This window comes from Lathamus discolor, chromosome 11 (assembly GCF_037157495.1).
Source record: "Lathamus discolor isolate bLatDis1 chromosome 11, bLatDis1.hap1, whole genome shotgun sequence".
Taxonomy (NCBI): Eukaryota; Metazoa; Chordata; class Aves; order Psittaciformes; family Psittacidae; genus Lathamus; species Lathamus discolor.
The window spans coordinates 6927560-6943776 of record NC_088894.1 but is presented as its reverse complement, the minus strand read 5'-3'; the positions used below and the strand labels follow the sequence as shown (position 1 = coordinate 6943776).

General features: G+C 41.5%; 1 protein-coding gene and 1 long non-coding RNA gene across 3 annotated transcripts in view; one reads left to right on the top strand and one right to left on the bottom strand.

Annotated features, from left to right (window-relative positions):
* PTPN1 (protein tyrosine phosphatase non-receptor type 1) overlaps nucleotides 1–12421 on the bottom strand; it is a 43343-nt gene extending 30922 nt beyond the window's left edge. Inside the window, exon 1 of the mRNA XM_065691306.1 lies at nucleotides 12082–12421. Coding sequence (XP_065547378.1) covers nucleotides 12082–12249 — 168 coding nt within the window. The 5' untranslated portion in view covers nucleotides 12250–12421. The remainder of the gene's footprint in view (nucleotides 1–12081) is intronic.
* Nucleotides 12314–16217, top strand: part of LOC136020311 (uncharacterized) — a 108581-nt gene continuing 104677 nt past the window's right edge. For both annotated transcript variants that reach the window (XR_010615283.1, XR_010615282.1), the window contains exon 1: nucleotides 12314–12562. This is a non-coding gene — a long non-coding RNA (uncharacterized LOC136020311). The remainder of the gene's footprint in view (nucleotides 12563–16217) is intronic.

Genomic DNA, 16217 nt, shown 5'->3' with positions numbered 1-16217 from the left:
TACCATTCCCAGAGAGAAGCTGCAATTATCCGTTCTTACACTGATTTCAAGAAAGACTTTTGGACTGAAATCTGAAGAAACCATTACAAATTCACATGAACAGCTTGTTTCAATTGGGATCTGTTTAACATGGCTGCTGCTGTTATAATTACAGATGCCCACTTCACTGTACTTACAATATTCAAATTTGGGAAGGAAAATTTTAGTGATGAGTAAAAGCATACTGAATTCACTGAATGGTGCAACCTACAGGTTGCCAAGCTACTGCAATGCACACAAAAACCTGCTGAGAACAAACAGTACTGCTGAAAACAGATGTCAGATAAAGCAGAATTTGGATACTTCTGTTTTCTCACATGACTAATATGTGTTTAGGAAACCAACCCAAGCTAAGCTAGTTGAATAATAAAGCTTAGAGCTTTCTACACCTAAGATGATCAGCTCACAATCTACGGACCAAGTACAGTTTTGGGGACAAATTAAACACTGACTCCATTTCCCCTGTCCCCACAAACACAAGCTTACACTTGTTTACCCAATTATATGACTGTCAGGTCATGTACTGGCTGAAAAGGCCACGTTACAAACACGCAAGCATGTTGTTTGATGACGGGGACAGGACACACTGTCCAACCCTCCCATGGCTCCAGGACAGAATGCCTGGGCACTTCTGCTCTACACCTAGGTTTAACAGAAGAAGTTGCACAGAGAAAAGTCAATACTTCCTTTGGAAAGAGAAACTTCACCCTTAAATGCTGACAGAGATGTAACATTCACTGAACTGACATTCAGACAGGTTAAGCTGCTTAGATCTGAGGTAGGTTTCTGAGCACTTTGCTTTGCTGCCCTTTACACACAAATAATAATGCATATTGATTCTTACAGTGGATATCGATCCTGCATTTTACTTATCATAAACATAGTTTCTAGTGCGTGTTAGCATTTAGTTCTCACACAGGAAAGGTGAATATGAGTATGTCTTCAGAAAAGATGGGATGTAAGAAAATCTGCCTATAGCCAACAAGCCTGAGAACTCCCTGTGGAAAGATACAACGCCTCCCTTAACCCCAAAGCAGCCATACATGAAATGCTAAAACTTATTCTGTACTTTATTATTTCTCCAAGTTGCAAGCAATACTTTAAGACACTGACAGAACCAATCCTGTTCTAGAGACTGTTTTAACTGTCACCACAGTGAAAGAGAGCTTTCAGCTCCAGCTGTGCAGGCCATCTTCTCCCCATCTGAAAGCAACTCGAGAGTTTAAAAAACAAACGTCAGCATTGAACAGTCACATCACATAATCAAGATAAGCTTTCAGACATCCTAACACAAGACAGATTGGCACCCTGCATTCCTGTACATGAAAAAGACTGCAGAACTCGACAAGCTAGGCCTTCAAAGGACTATTTAATCCTCTCCATGCTAATGAAATAGATTTGTGAGTGAAAGTAAGTTGCACAGATCAGATGAGATAAACAGTTTTGCCACTTCATGCATCTACTAGTACTGCTAGTTTAAAATAATTCATTCCGAGAACACCAACTGCTTTACCAAAACCAAGCAACTCTCACAACTTCTACCTCTATAAGGACAGCATCCTCTCTGGAAATGCACGACTCCTAGTACTTCCTAAACTCCTCTTTCGTAGCCCAGACAGAGTGCTGTACCTAACACCCCACAGCTTCACTAGACTCTTGCTCTTCATGTTCCACTTCCTGCCAGCAGAAGCCGGTTATCAGTCTCCACTAAACATGCTTTATAATTTGGTGGCTATCTCAAACCCTCATTTGCAGCCAGACACAGCTGAAACTAGGAGGGGAGTATAAACCACAGGAACTTCCAAACATCTTTAAAAAAAAATCCTTCACCCCTATCACATCCCCTTCCATTCCCCTGCCCCACAAAAGACCATTATACTGAAGGCTTCTCAGCATTGATCTACAAATAAAGGTTATCAACATTAGAAACACACACAAGTGCCTCCTCTTACATGAACAGTGCTGAGGGCAAAACATTTTTACTAGAAGACTGGATTATTTTTCTCTAAGTACTCTAAGATGGAACTTTGCCTGTAGAGAGATCGTTTTTTATGGAGAACAGACTGCTAGCAAAGACTTTAGCACAAGAAAATCCTAAAGCTGTAGACATTATTACACGAAAAGAAGAAACACCTGAGTGTTTGTTTCTAAATAGGTAGCTATATCAACTTATTTAGCTACTCTTAACTGATAATAAGCACATAACAGAAAACCTCACTCCATGTGGTAGAGAACTTTGCAGACACACATCAAACAGGGAATTTCTTGCTGTCAGTCAGTCACAGAAAAGTTGCCTGTACACTGGGCTACATAAGGCAATCAAGTAAAGCATAGTGCACTTGGCTCCTAGCAGAGGTTCCAAATGGTAAGTTTTATGCAAATTATTTATGCGTAAACCATGACAATTATAAACAAGAAATCAATGACACATACGACATAAATCAGTAGTTTCCATGAAGCCTTTCTCTGCCTGCTTCTTGACAAGCTTTAAAAAGACTTGTAAGAATAGACCTCTCTACTAATGTTGGCTAATAAATCCAGTAATTTAGCAGCTGCAAAGATTTTACATATATTCAACCCCCTGTTCCAATCTTACACCATTGCTGAAAACAAGCTGAGTCTGACAGACCCACAACAAATAAACTCCAGAACCTGGAAGTACACCCCAAACCCAGCCCTGTTCCTGAGCCTGCCCCCTAAGCAGGCAGCTGACTGCCTCGGGGCTTTGGACCTCAGGCTGCTTACATCCTCTCCTTCCCCCAGCTGAAACCACCCATGCTTTCCACCTGCTTCTGCCCCCACCAGCCAGAGCCAGACTGCCACATGCTTTCTCATAGTTTATCTGTCTGTTAATAGGTTATCACAGTTACTCAGTTATCAGAGTAATAATTGTAGAAGAACTGAAAGTAATTGCTATCTAAAGGAAATTATTAATGAACCATCTATGTAATATTGCTCACTGGCAAATCAACCAACTAACCCAACTCAATACTGCACTCTTTTAGTACACTACCAATTCAACCACAGCTAATGTTGTAATATGCAAGGAAAAAAAGAATGGGTTGGTTCACAACACACATTGTCCTTCATGTATTTAATATACTAGTTTTGAAACAACAAGGGCAGACCTGCTCTGGTCATGAAACACTTCAGGCCAATTCTGAGAAGATACTAGTAATGGGAATGAAAACATGGTACAAGTTGAAACAAGACTCTTGTTGATGTCATATTACACATTGCAGGTAGTAACTGCCATTGTCACAAGTTTAAGAAATAAGTTACAATGTTACTTTCCAATGTAATTAAAATGTCAAGGGAGCAAACAAAAGCATCCATTTCCACTTGTCTACTTCCCCACCCTTTTCTGGTTAAAACTTTGTAAGATTTTTTCTTCCATTTCTGGAAATATTCAGAAAATTTCTATAATATGTGTATATGTATTTTGGCTGTTTAATAAACCATGTCGTACTTGTCCATTTCTTGCTCCAATGACCCACCCTCTCCTTCTTTCCAAAAGAATCTCCTCTTTACTAAAACCTCCTGCTTGTGTCAAGAGTTCTGCTTTTTCCAGTAGCCCCAATCTTAGTCACTTACGCCTGCGCAACACAAAACAAGGATGTACAGTCTACACAACGATCCAGAAGTTTGGTCCTACATCAAGCAGCTACAAAGACTGTACAGAGACAGTGGAAAAAAATAGGCCCTACACAGTATAATGGAATCGCCATCTTCTAAACCAGTACGGGTTATTTTTCCTGACAGAGAAAGGAAGTATACTCTTCCTTAGTTGAAGATGCATTTTTAAAATAGACTTCACGTTTGCTTCCTGTGATCACATTAAAAGGTCACACTGTTTACGCTACTGTAACCTGTTACTGTGGGATTAGAAATTATATAAACAAGCAATTCTCATTCAAATGTGCACCAGGGAAGAAGGTTATGAGAACATTCCCCTTTATGTGTAGAGCACTTGTTCCAAATAAATATAAAGAATCTGAGAAACAGAGTGTCTTTTGTAGAAGGGCTCACAGCATTAAGTACTAGATGAATCATGCACTTCACAGAAGCATAAAATTCTGGGAACTTGAGATACAAGAATAAGCACCTGAAAGATCACAAACAGAACAGCCACTTTATGTTCAAAATATTACTATTGAGTAGCATTTTTAACAAGTGATTATTTCAGTACAAAAAAAGTATAGTGAGCTGTCTGCCTGCAGCAAGATCTGTGTATCTCCACACTCGCCACTGGAACAGCATGGAAGTTTTTCTGTAATTGCATATACTGACGGAATGCAAATGTTGCTTTGTTGTTGCTTTATCTTGTGTTTCTACTGATGTAGAAACTGTTTTAACCTTCTTCTAAGTACAGGAAAAAGACTGCACCACACAATTCAAATCTGATCCAACTATCTCTCTAACAGTTGGCGAGACAAGTAAATCTTCCTCGTCTTGATCTCTTCGCCCTCAGTGCTGAAGTTGTCTTTTTATCTCTTAAACCACATCTTCCCAAAGCATCCACAACAACCAAGAGCTGAAACAACTCTGAAACTATTTAATGTCCTGGATCCTAACACAGAATGAAACAAGTCATCCTGTATACACAGTAGAAATCTAGTTCCCTAACAAAGGAAACTGGCCTTAATGTAGCTATCAGTACACTACTTAAGGAAATCCAATATAAGGTTAATGCTGGATTCAGCAGAAAGGTTTCTTTTCTCTGCTTTCTTCCATGGAAGATATGCCCACCTAGGAATATTTTTACATTCCAGAGGATAACAAAACAGCAACTAAATAAGCTATGAGTTCAGTATCAGTGAAGAATTCTGTGAAACAAATCAGCGCAAAATAATTCTCCTAAAAGTACAGTATAATTTATCATGCCAACAAGAACAGGTAGGAGATGGCAAGAAAGTATATGTCAAGAACAAAAGCCACCAGGAAAAACAAACAAACAAAACCCCATAAACCCATACAATTCAGAAGGAATTACATAGAGTTGGTGTCGATGATAGATATTTGTAGCTGAAAAATATAAAACCGCTAGCTACACTGGTTGAAAACACAGATCTCTCAACTAAGCTGGCTGCATGTTGCTTCCACAAGTAGCTGCCCTTTACCAACTTGTTACTCCACCACTTATGAATGCAAAACCAGTAACTTACAGATATAATGTGTTTATCAGTCCATATTCTAGGCTAAAGTATTGTGCAAGGTGAAAGCATATGGAAAAAGAACTTAGAAATAAAAGAATTAGATATTAAAAAAAAAAAAAGAAAAGAAAAAGGAAACATTTCCAAAGGCTTCCTATTATGCCAGTTCATTTTCCTTCCCAACAAGGACATCAGATTTTTCACTGCTGTTCTAGGAACCTCTTTTCTTAACTGCAGAAAGCACAAACCCAATTTGAAAGTAGATCAGCTATCACTATTAGCAGAATCACATGAATTTCCAAGAATCACTTTTATCACTTTTTCCTTAGTATAATGACAGGCAAGCTGTTGAATCTTAGTTGCATTCCGCGTGGGCGAGAGAAAAAGCACATCTAAATTCACAGGGTTTGGTAGAAAATGAATTGGCATTTGCACCACAGGAGCTACAAAGTGAACACACAAAGGTATTCTGATGCTGTATCACAGTGCCTCTCCCAGCCAAACCAGCAAGGGCATGTCTACTGGCACCAGAAAGATAAACAAAAAAAATGTTTCTTGTGCAAATCAACATGAAACAAGTCGACCAATGACTAAAAAAAATAAATCTCAACAGTAAGCGCTGTAAACATCAAGGCTTCCAGATCAGATCGAGTTTGTTTTATTAATTATGAACATCGAAGAGAATCTGCTTCTACATTTTCATAACTTGGTTCTTTAAGGATAAACTGCAGACATTGTTCACTACGGCTGCTCTCCTGACAGCAATGCTGTGCACGCTTTGGTGCGGATACAAATGTTCCAGTCTTATTGTTGTAGTCTACTATGTTGAAAATAACAAAGTTTTTAATTCACGCCATTCTGTAAAATGCAGGAACACTGACGCACCTCACAGCAGCACTGAAGATGATACAAAATCTTTGGCAATTCTCTAATGTTTGTCCTGTATCTCAGTTTATATGAACCTCTTTCCAAATCAGTTACAAAAATAAGCAGATTTAAGTAAATTTTAATATGAAATCCTACACCCAAGAACATTTTAACCAACCACTCCAGCTAAAGGGTTTGGGTTTTGGTTGTTAATTTGGTAGGTTTATGGTACGATATTCAAGTACTAATCAATTTGTTGTTAATAAGACTCCTACTCAACTCACAGTTTGAAGAACTTGTGCTCCATGCCAAGAGCTTATCCCTTGTACTTCTGGGCAGCAGCCTCTTGTTTTAAAAGAGGTGAACAAGACTGCAAGACAGCCTATGGCCACAGGAGAAGATCCTCCTCTGACGTTGAACTGCCCAAAGCATTACAGGAGCTGACCTTTTTGTCACACAGCACTAACTTAATTTGCAGGTACTTAAAAAACACCCCAAACACAGAATCTCCAAAACCTACTATAAAACTACTTAACATATTATGCGTAACAGATACTGATACTCTACACGTTTTTTGTTCCTTCCCTTCTTGTGTTACAAAAGGCATAATTTTGTGTTCAGAAAAAAAAGCTAACGCTTTACCAAACACAAATCTCATTTTGCATATGGGGCCAGTAAAGAAAAAAAAAAAAAGTTTATTTGCCTACTGGGAAACCAATTCAGGGGCATTATCTGGTGGTTCAAACAACCCACCCAATTCCCACATCCACTGGAGTACAAGTGATGCACGACTTGAAGCTCTTACCTTTTTTTATAGATGGGTTTTCACTTTCTTGTTTGCAAACTCTCCTCCTCCAACTTCTTTTAATTAAAAGATGACCACTTTGAATCATATACAAATTCTGAATTTCAAAGAATTGATATCCTCAGATATTTAATGGGGCTAAATTCACAATCCAAAGAGATTATTATGGCACGCTAATGACACTGACCTAAAACCTGAGAACTGGTATGTTTACAAGTAGCAGCAATATTTCTGTGTAAAACATAGCTTAGAAAGTCTCAGAGAACTCAGAAACAGAGAACCCTTGGAAAAAGCCCATTTGCAAAGCAAGTATTACAAGAAAAGATTTAATTTCAACGTTTTGTTAACTGTTAATTCAAATCTACCCCCAATATATAGAAAGTTATCTTAGTTTCCAAAATACCTGGTCTGCCACAACCACATTTAATTTTCTACTTACAAGGGCTATTTTTATTTGGATTTAACATCGTTTGGCTTATGGCCAACACTGCATTCTCCTTAACTGTCAGTCTCCTTCTATATATGTACCCTTACAGCAGACAGAAAGAGGAATAAGTAACATGTGGAAGAACAAAAACCTCCCAAAGGTGCTCAGAATCAGGTGTAGTACTGTCTGCACATTGTACAATTTCTACATTTTTAGCGAATTCTATCACCTTAACAGTAAGCCATAAGAGGCTCCACTTTTCGATGCTCTACTTACAGCAATGCTATCACAGAAGATCTGGATTCAAGTACTTAGATTTTAAACTCTGAAAACCAAGTAAAACTAAGCAGCTCTGGAGCTCTATATAATGGAACTTGCTCAATCTTGCATTTGCCATCAGTAGACACAATTGGTCTTGATCTGAAAAAGTTAGCAGCATAACTAACCAACACAGCTGAGTGCCCTGAAACATTCTCAGTATCACAGAACATACCACCACTTGCAAATGAAGGCAAAGTCTGATTTTGTCACAGAGAAGTTACTGGCTTTGCAAGCCACAGAGACTTAGCTACTGCATCACTGGAGCCTCTCCCACATTTGTATCAAGATTCAGCGGCTGTATAGCACTGGAAAACATGGAGTATCTTTAGCTGTACTGAAGTCAAAAAAAGAGACTCCTTGCAACTGTCAGTTCTAAACTAGCTTTCCATAACCAGAGCCAATTAAGCTAAGCCTCGAATGAATCAACATAGCATGAATTAAGAAGTGGTGAGGCATGCATGCAGAGACCTGCATTTTCAAGTAGCAAGAACTGGCAGAATAAAGTACAAAGATGCATTTATAATAAGTCATGCTCATGCCACAATTTATCCACTGCAAAGAAGTTTAAACTTTTTTAGCACCAGAGCAAGAGTAACCCAAATGCTTATAGACTGCAGCAGCAGCATAAAGCCTTAACTCTCACTGAAGCTTATAAACTGAAAACACAGTAGAACTTCCTGTTCATTTACTTTAAATACACAACACAACCACACTACTACCCGGCCTACAGGGTCAACCATTTCACAGTTTACTTTTATCATTAAAATCTATATACATATTCTATAAATATTTTTCCAGAGACAGTGAATACGTTGAAAAAAACCCTTTCCATGCCTTTTCTCTCTTGACAGATATGTCTGAAACATCCACGATAGATTTTTATCTTCATACTGTAGGTAAAGCTTATTAACTTTCATAATTTGTAGCATTTTAGTTTCACTTAGAGAGGTTGGAGAAAAAAAAATGTAACATTCACATTAATATTAGTTTAAAATATCCTCAAAAAATAATTAAGAAACTGAGAACAGCTGTGTCTCTTGCAGGCCTCAAACCAAACTGTTATTGCACTTCAGCTTTCCAGAGCACACACAGCAGTACAGTTAGTTCTGTTTTCAGTACTCGCCTCCAAACATATTTGAAAATCTAGACTACACCCAGTTTGTTCTTATTTTGTGTTCTACTGATTAAAAAACAATTAGAGAACAGTGCACAGTTTAATTTGCTACCTTCTCGGCATGAGCTGTCCCCACAGATGTTTCTGTAAAACCAAGAGTCAGCTCTGCCTCCATCTATGTTGTATGGGATCCCAGTTGAATGGTAGATCAGAGAATAACTCAGAGGTATCTTTACTATTACTGATAAGCACATCAAAGTTATATCATTGGCCAACATACTAAAGTCAACATAACCAGCTTAGAGAAACACAAGAAGCAACTCTACCTGTATTTAAGGGTTGTGTTTTTAAGATAATATCTCATTCTATCACCCTGTATAAGAAGTTAGAAACTAAAATACCTCCTAAACTTCTGAAAATCTTCTGCATACAAAATTACCATGAAAATCTGATATTGCACTCACTGTAGCAAATGAAAATCCATTGTTCCTTTGACACTCTGGACAAGTATCTGTATCTTTTTCTCCCCTGCTCTAAAAGCAAGCCTAAACTGTGCTTTTCTTAGCTCTGGGCTATTGCTTCTTTGTTGTCACAACTCCAGCGTGAATGTTTTTCATTCCTATTGATACTTCTAATTATATTTATGCGGGGTGCTTTATTCACTTACCCTGAAGCATTTGTTTTCTGTTGCATACCTTCACCTTGGTTATCACACTGCAAAGCTCACATTTAATCTGCTGTCTGTTTTCCTTTAAGTTTGTTCGTATGCTAAGATCAGGTCTTATTTTATTAGTTATCTTCTAAGCATGTTTCTCTACAACACAAGCGATGGACAGAACCAGACCAGTCCTTTTTATCTACGGGGCCTCTGAACAACCTCAACAGGATCTCGTAGTTCTTGCAGCAATTAAATCTAGATGAAAGGAAGGAACAGCACTGGGTATTTAAAAAACCAAAACCAACAGAACATGGAGCATTTCAACAGTGCTCACCCTGTGGCAGAGAACGGTTGCACTACACATGCACTGCCCAAGACATGACTGTCACAAAATCACCTATACAAGGTCTTCATTTTGAAATGCTTTTGTCTCCATCCTGTGATTATTTAAGGTTTAAGAAAATAATCCAAATGTTATTCTTGCGCAACTGTACTACTATCATAGCTGAACACAGCTTTCCCTTGTCCAGAAAAAAAGAAGCTTGGACAATTTCAATCCTTCGAAGTCACATGGCACCCATGTAGCCATCCTTCTGATCAGCTTCACCTCCCTGTAGCATTCATTATTCCTCCCCTAGATGCTGTGCAGTTCTGTATCTCTAGATAACAGATTTAGCCAAGAAACAAGAGGAGGCAGGCGCCTGTTAGTAAACTGCATTATGTTTCACATGGAATGCTGGTGAACATTTCTGAATTTTAGCAGTTACAATCATAACACCCAGATACGAGAAGCCTGTGGTACAGTTAACTTGGAAGAAGACTTTTTTCTGCACCAACAACATACATTATTCTACTTACTCCATTCTTCAGGCCTAAAAATACCTAAAAGGATTGGTATTTTTAGGACAACTGCATTGCTAATGTCACAGCCCAGAAATCAAAAGCATGGATTATAGTGAAGTACGTCGCTCTTCCAGATGTACATGATCTGCCAAAATGTCATTTTCAACATCTGATATTTAAAAGATGCAGTTGAGCAGAGGAGTTACATGACATCAATGCATACACTGATCAATCTTAAAAAAAAAAGCCCCACCTCTCCTGCTTGTCAATAGTTGGATGCAAATCAAAGAAACACTTTATTTTTTTTAGTTGAGTTTTAGTCTTCAATCAAACCTCGTGCTGTACCACAGTCTGTGCCGGCTACTGAGTCACATCATTCAAAGACAGTGGGACAAAAATATCACTGAATGCTGATCCTGCATTGAAAATATTCCACAGTTCCTCGTTCTCTTTATACGTTTCGCTTCTGTAATTAAACTGCACCCGCAGAAATACACCACCTCCATGACAGAGATATATTACTCAAAATCATTTCCTGAGCTCTAAGCCTGCAACATACCAAATCATCAAGAACGGTTTGGCAAAAACATAACGTCATATATGCACATGACTTTCAACTGATACAGTTAGCAAGCCCTGAAACTCCGCAGGAAATTAAATACTCTAACAAAAAAATGACCTTCTGCAAAGCATGCTCAAGATTTTATGCTTATTCTTTAATAGCCAAACAACTAGAAGTGTTCCTCCTGCAAATTTAAAACATTTAAATTTAAACATTTAAAGCTTGCCTGCTGTGATTCTGAAACTGGAGTTCATCTATTTCACTTTTACAAGAGTCCACTCCTTCTCTTAAATGTCTATTGTCAGAGAAATCCACAGTGAAAGAGAAGCAAAGCCCAACTTCTATGTTGCAAATATGAACATAAAACTCATTAGTTTACGCAATATACCAACTTAAACATTCAAATGGATTTTACAGTAATGCTGCCTGGTCTGACTGAACACACCCGCCCACCCATTCATGTGCTTCATACCCTTTTAAACTTCATTTCGGATAAATGTGCAAGGAACATTTTAAAGGGAAAAGCCCTCATTTATCTTGCTTGTGTGTGTGAAGGTGGATTCAATGGACAAATATTCTTACAAGTGTTCACGTTTGCCACACACGTTTTCCAAAATGTCACCAAAAAGCTCTAAATGCAGTAAACGAAATAATAAAAACCAGTACCAGGTAACTGCACAAGTAACACTAACAAGCTGGTTTCCGGCTATTATTAAAGAGACTGAAAACCGAGGCGCATGCAATGCTGCCCATCACTGCTAATAGAAATGAAAGACGACAAACAAGATACTAAGGTTTATCCCCTTAACGTTAGGAAATGGGCAACTTTAACCGGTTCCTGAGAATTCCTGTCCACGCTTAGCTCCAGACGGAACCGGAGCGGGGCTGAGGGGTCCCGCAGGGACAGCCCCGGCTCGCTCCGCAGAACGGGGGCCGCTGCCCGCGGTACGGGAGGTCCCCGCCCGCCGCCGAGCGGAGCGCGCTGCCCGCGGGGTGCCCGTGCGCCCGCCGCGCCGCCGGGGGGGAGCCGCCCGGCGCTCCCTGCCCACGGGGAAAGAGGTGAGAGGGGCTCCGCGGCGCGGGGGCACCGAGCGGGGCCTCCAGCTGCCCCCTCAGCGCCCGGCGGGAGGGAAGCGGGGACGGGAAAGCTCCGGCAAGGGAGAGGGGAGGCGGAGGCACCTCGGCACACACGCCGCGGGGATGGGGGGCGGGCAGGACCAGACGGCAGCAGCAGGAGGGTGAGGGAAGGAGCGCTCCCCCCTCAGCGCAGGGGCCGGGGGGCTGCCCCTCACCTGGTAGATGGCGGCCCAGCTGCCGGCCTGGTCGAGCCGGTGGAACTCCTTCTCGATCTCCATGGTGGGGGCGCCGCGCCAGGCCTGTCCCCCCCGCGCCGCTCCCGCCCGCTGCTCCGGCAGCTCCGGCTCCAGCTGCTCCCGAGGCCGCGGCTGCCCGCTCTGCATGTCACCCCTCCCTTCTCCCCGCCGGAACTACGCACCCGCCCCGGCGACGCGACGTCCGGGGCGGCCCGAGAGCCGCGGGGCCTGAGTGCGGGGCGGTGGGAGAGGGGGAGCGCGGCGCCAACGGTCCGTAACGGTCTGTAACGGTCGCGGCGGGCGCGAGCGCTCTGCGGAGGGGCTGCGGGTTCCCCCCCCTCAGACGCCACCTGAGGTGGGGTCCGGCCCGGACCTGCTCGCCGGGAAACGGGGCGGGCGCGGCCGCCACCTCCTCCCCTCCGCACCCGCCCCGCCGACCCGCCCGGGGCCGCACTGACAGGTAGGGCGGCCCCGGCAGGGCTGAGGGGTTGCAGGTTGGAGGTGGCAGCGGGGAGCCCCGGCTTAGTGCTCGGTAGCGGGGTCTGGCAACGGGAGCAGCCGGCGGAGCCGTTGGTTGTAGCTCCTGGGCTGCAGGCTGGTCCTCTGGTTCCTGAGCCGCGGGGAAGGGCTCGACTCATGTTTTCAAGCTCTTCATCTGCAGCAGGAGGGTTAGAAACTTGTCAGACTTCTCATGAGGCCGTTTGGTTGCAGAGGAAAGGCTGTGAGAAGGGTGGGCTGGCAGCAACTGCCTGACCTGGCAGCACAGGCTGTTTGGGTGTATGTGTGTGGCCCCCTTCAGGGATGGGGAAAGGCATTCTGCCTGTAGTGGCAACATGGGGAGTTCATTTTTCACTGTTACACAGCCCGCAGAGGGAAATGTGTTTCTGTCAGTCGTCCCATACCCTTTGACTTAAAAGGAGTGTGTGATGTGACAAGCTCCAAATGGAGTTGGATCGTCTGTCCTCCGCTCTTGGATTCTTACTCTGAAATGACCTTTACTAGCAAGGTGCTACAGTCCTATCCCTGGAGGCAAACATGTTGTTCTACTCCACCCTTTTCATTAGGCCGTTCATTTCCAAAGGAAGGTGTAGCCTACAAATCTCAGAGAGTCAAGGTCTTTCTTCTTGAGTTTCAAGGCCAGACATTCCAAATGCATGGACATAATTATCCCATGCATAATGCTAGACTGTACTTCGTTTCCAAAGCAAGAATTTTCACTCTTGATGTCAGCCAGCTTCTGTTTGTTAGGTAACTACTCCTCAGGCTTTTAGAGCATACTGTTCCTGAGGGCTGGTGCAGGCTTGGCATACCTGGTGTCTCTGCAGCACGAATGCTGACCCAAAATAGGGTTTGTGAGAGTGCATTTGTAGGATCGACATTTTTCAGGAGTGAATTTGGTTATAAATACCCTAAGTGCAGCATGGATTGAAGACAGCGAGAGTGGTAGAGTTCTCACCAGGCAAGATGTATCAATGTTGATAAAGACAGAAGTAGTTCATAGCTTAGCTGCAGCCTTCGCACCACTTCATTGTTCCTGCTGGAGGAAGCTTTTCACTTCTTTTACTAATAATTCCACTGCACAGTCTTTGGAAGAGGCTCCCTTTTACTGTTCAGCCACCCAGATCCGGACTTGCTATATAAGTGCAAATGGATGCTCTCTGAGGAGAGGCTAGTCAGAGATGTGAGCCGAGGGGGCCAGAATTTTGGGAAAGGGTTAATAATAGTACCCACAGCAAAGGCAAGCCGTGAAAGCATCTTAATAGGATAAGAGTCTTAATCTAGGTAAACAATGAAACATTATTCTCTAGTCAGCTGCTGTGTTGCATAGAGGCATTAGCAGATGGTATTAAAAAGATTATTTTTCTGCCTTTTTACTGCATGGGATTTCTCTTGATTTTTGGGACTAGGAAGATGCAACATTAGCCCCGTGAATTAAAGGGCTTCCACCTGTTGAGACTTGCTTCCGTATTACTAAAAGATGGGGGACTGCATCTTCTCTCCCAGTCTGGCTGTTCTGACACAGGATCTTTATCTTGAGTCCAGGTGGTGAATTTTTAACCTACTGGACCTGGGGGCATAACAAGTTTAACAACTTTGCTGCTTTCCTCTTTCCCTTTTATTCAGGGTCATGAGTTATGAGCATACGTGGAGAGTCTTTCTGTGTTTCAGTGGTACCATACTGAGAGATGAATCTTTATGTCACCAAAGAGCAGTTCCTGTGGATGGCCATTTTTCATGCAGACGTAAACCTGATCCTGCCTAGAAGAGGTCAGAGCTTGCGATGCTGCAGCTAAATGCAACTGAATTACTGCAGTGCATAAGCATTTTATAAGGGAAGATAGCGTACATTCATTTGTGCTTATGTCACCTGAATGGATGTAATAAATAAAATCAGTACAAGTTCTTCAGTCAGTGATTCATCAGCAATATATTCTGCTCAGTGTGTACTGTTGTCACAGAAATAATTGCCTTGAGTGACAAAAACTGGTATATTGCCCTGAACAAATTGATATTCAGCTGAAGATTTCACAGAGTAACCCAGAAAGTAAGAGACTATAAAACTTGCTAGTGTGTCTTACATTCTTCATAGATTTACATCTATCACAGTTGCAATGTGTGTGACCAGTAACATTTTAAAATGTGGTGTTCTGGTTCAATCAATGACTTTATTAAAAAATCACAAATTTGGGAAGGGATAGACTGTGTTATGAGTATTTGCTATTTATGCCTGTAGAAAAGAGGTAAGAAGCAATTTGCAGCAGTGACTTCTGTTTCAGAAACAGTTTGCAGTTAGATTCTAGTTTATGTCAAATAATAAGCTTCATCTCTTTGGCATCCTGTGGTGCTGCAGTAACATAAAGGGCACATATGCCACTTCATGGAACCATCAAGTGCATTCTGAAGGAGGGAATTCTGGAGTTCCTCCTCCTGAACGGAAGAGCACCCCACCTTTTGCTTTGTAACAGTTGTAGGGGTTTGTAGTAATTTTTATTTGGCTCTAATATACACAAGGCTCCAGATACCCACAGAACAATGTGAAACAGGCTGACCTCAAGTTTAAAAAATAACAGTAGCAGAACAATGAAACTAATTCTGTTATTTTTAATTCACTTAAAACCCATAAGATGGCTTATTCAGTCTAATAATTCTAAAATTTTCATTTGCTGTCTGCTAACAATATTCGGCATTTTGAGATGACCTACTTTAAAACAGCCAGTGTCATGAATCTTCATTAAAGTGTCTGCAAGTATGATACATGTTGTTCCTTCACTGATTTTTGAATGCAACTTTATAGTTACATTAAGCCAGTTCTAGCAGGCTGTGATTCCAGTGTGCAGCTGGGAAGCTTGTCATTCACATTCCACAGGCTTAATGCCTTTGCACGGTACACATTTGTATCTCTGTTTAGCAGAAATACAGTCTATGTGCAACAGAGCTAAGACTTGGATCCTCTGGCGTGTCCTTTTGGTGTTGTATCTGAGCAATTCCTTGTTCTGATTTTCTCTTTTGTTGTAGTTCAAGATTGTTACTGTGTGAAGAGCTGTTCTGTCCTGATTTTCCTCTCACTAATTTTACAACATCACAGAAAGCTCTAATGATTCACATGTTATGCCTTGGGTACTTCGAAGTACATTGAAGTTCATGAGCAAAATCCAGTGCGACTGGACGTTGTCATATGGTGCAATGAGACTGTTTCACTTCTGATTTTGTTCTGATGTTAGCATCAGTTTTAATGTGATAAAATTATTCTGGATCCTTAGTACTGTATGTAAGGTCCAGACCAAGCCTGGTATACTCTAACTTGGTGTGATTTCTATGGTAAAAATGTACATTAGCTTGTAATTTTTTAAATGCTGAAGTCACAAACACAAATCAATGCTCAGGCTCACCTAACTTTAAAGCTTCCTGAAGAGACAGGTGATTAAGAGCAGAACTTAAGAGCGTGCCTCGTGAAGACTCAGAATGAGAGACTGCAGTAGGATGTAGCAGAATTAGGAAACTATTAAATATTTTACTTTATATACTTCTCAGAGGCTTAGCTATCTGAGTCAAGGGTTCAGGAAAGTACATATCTCAATTCACAGGTGGGAGCCACCTTTGGGAACAAGATGCAC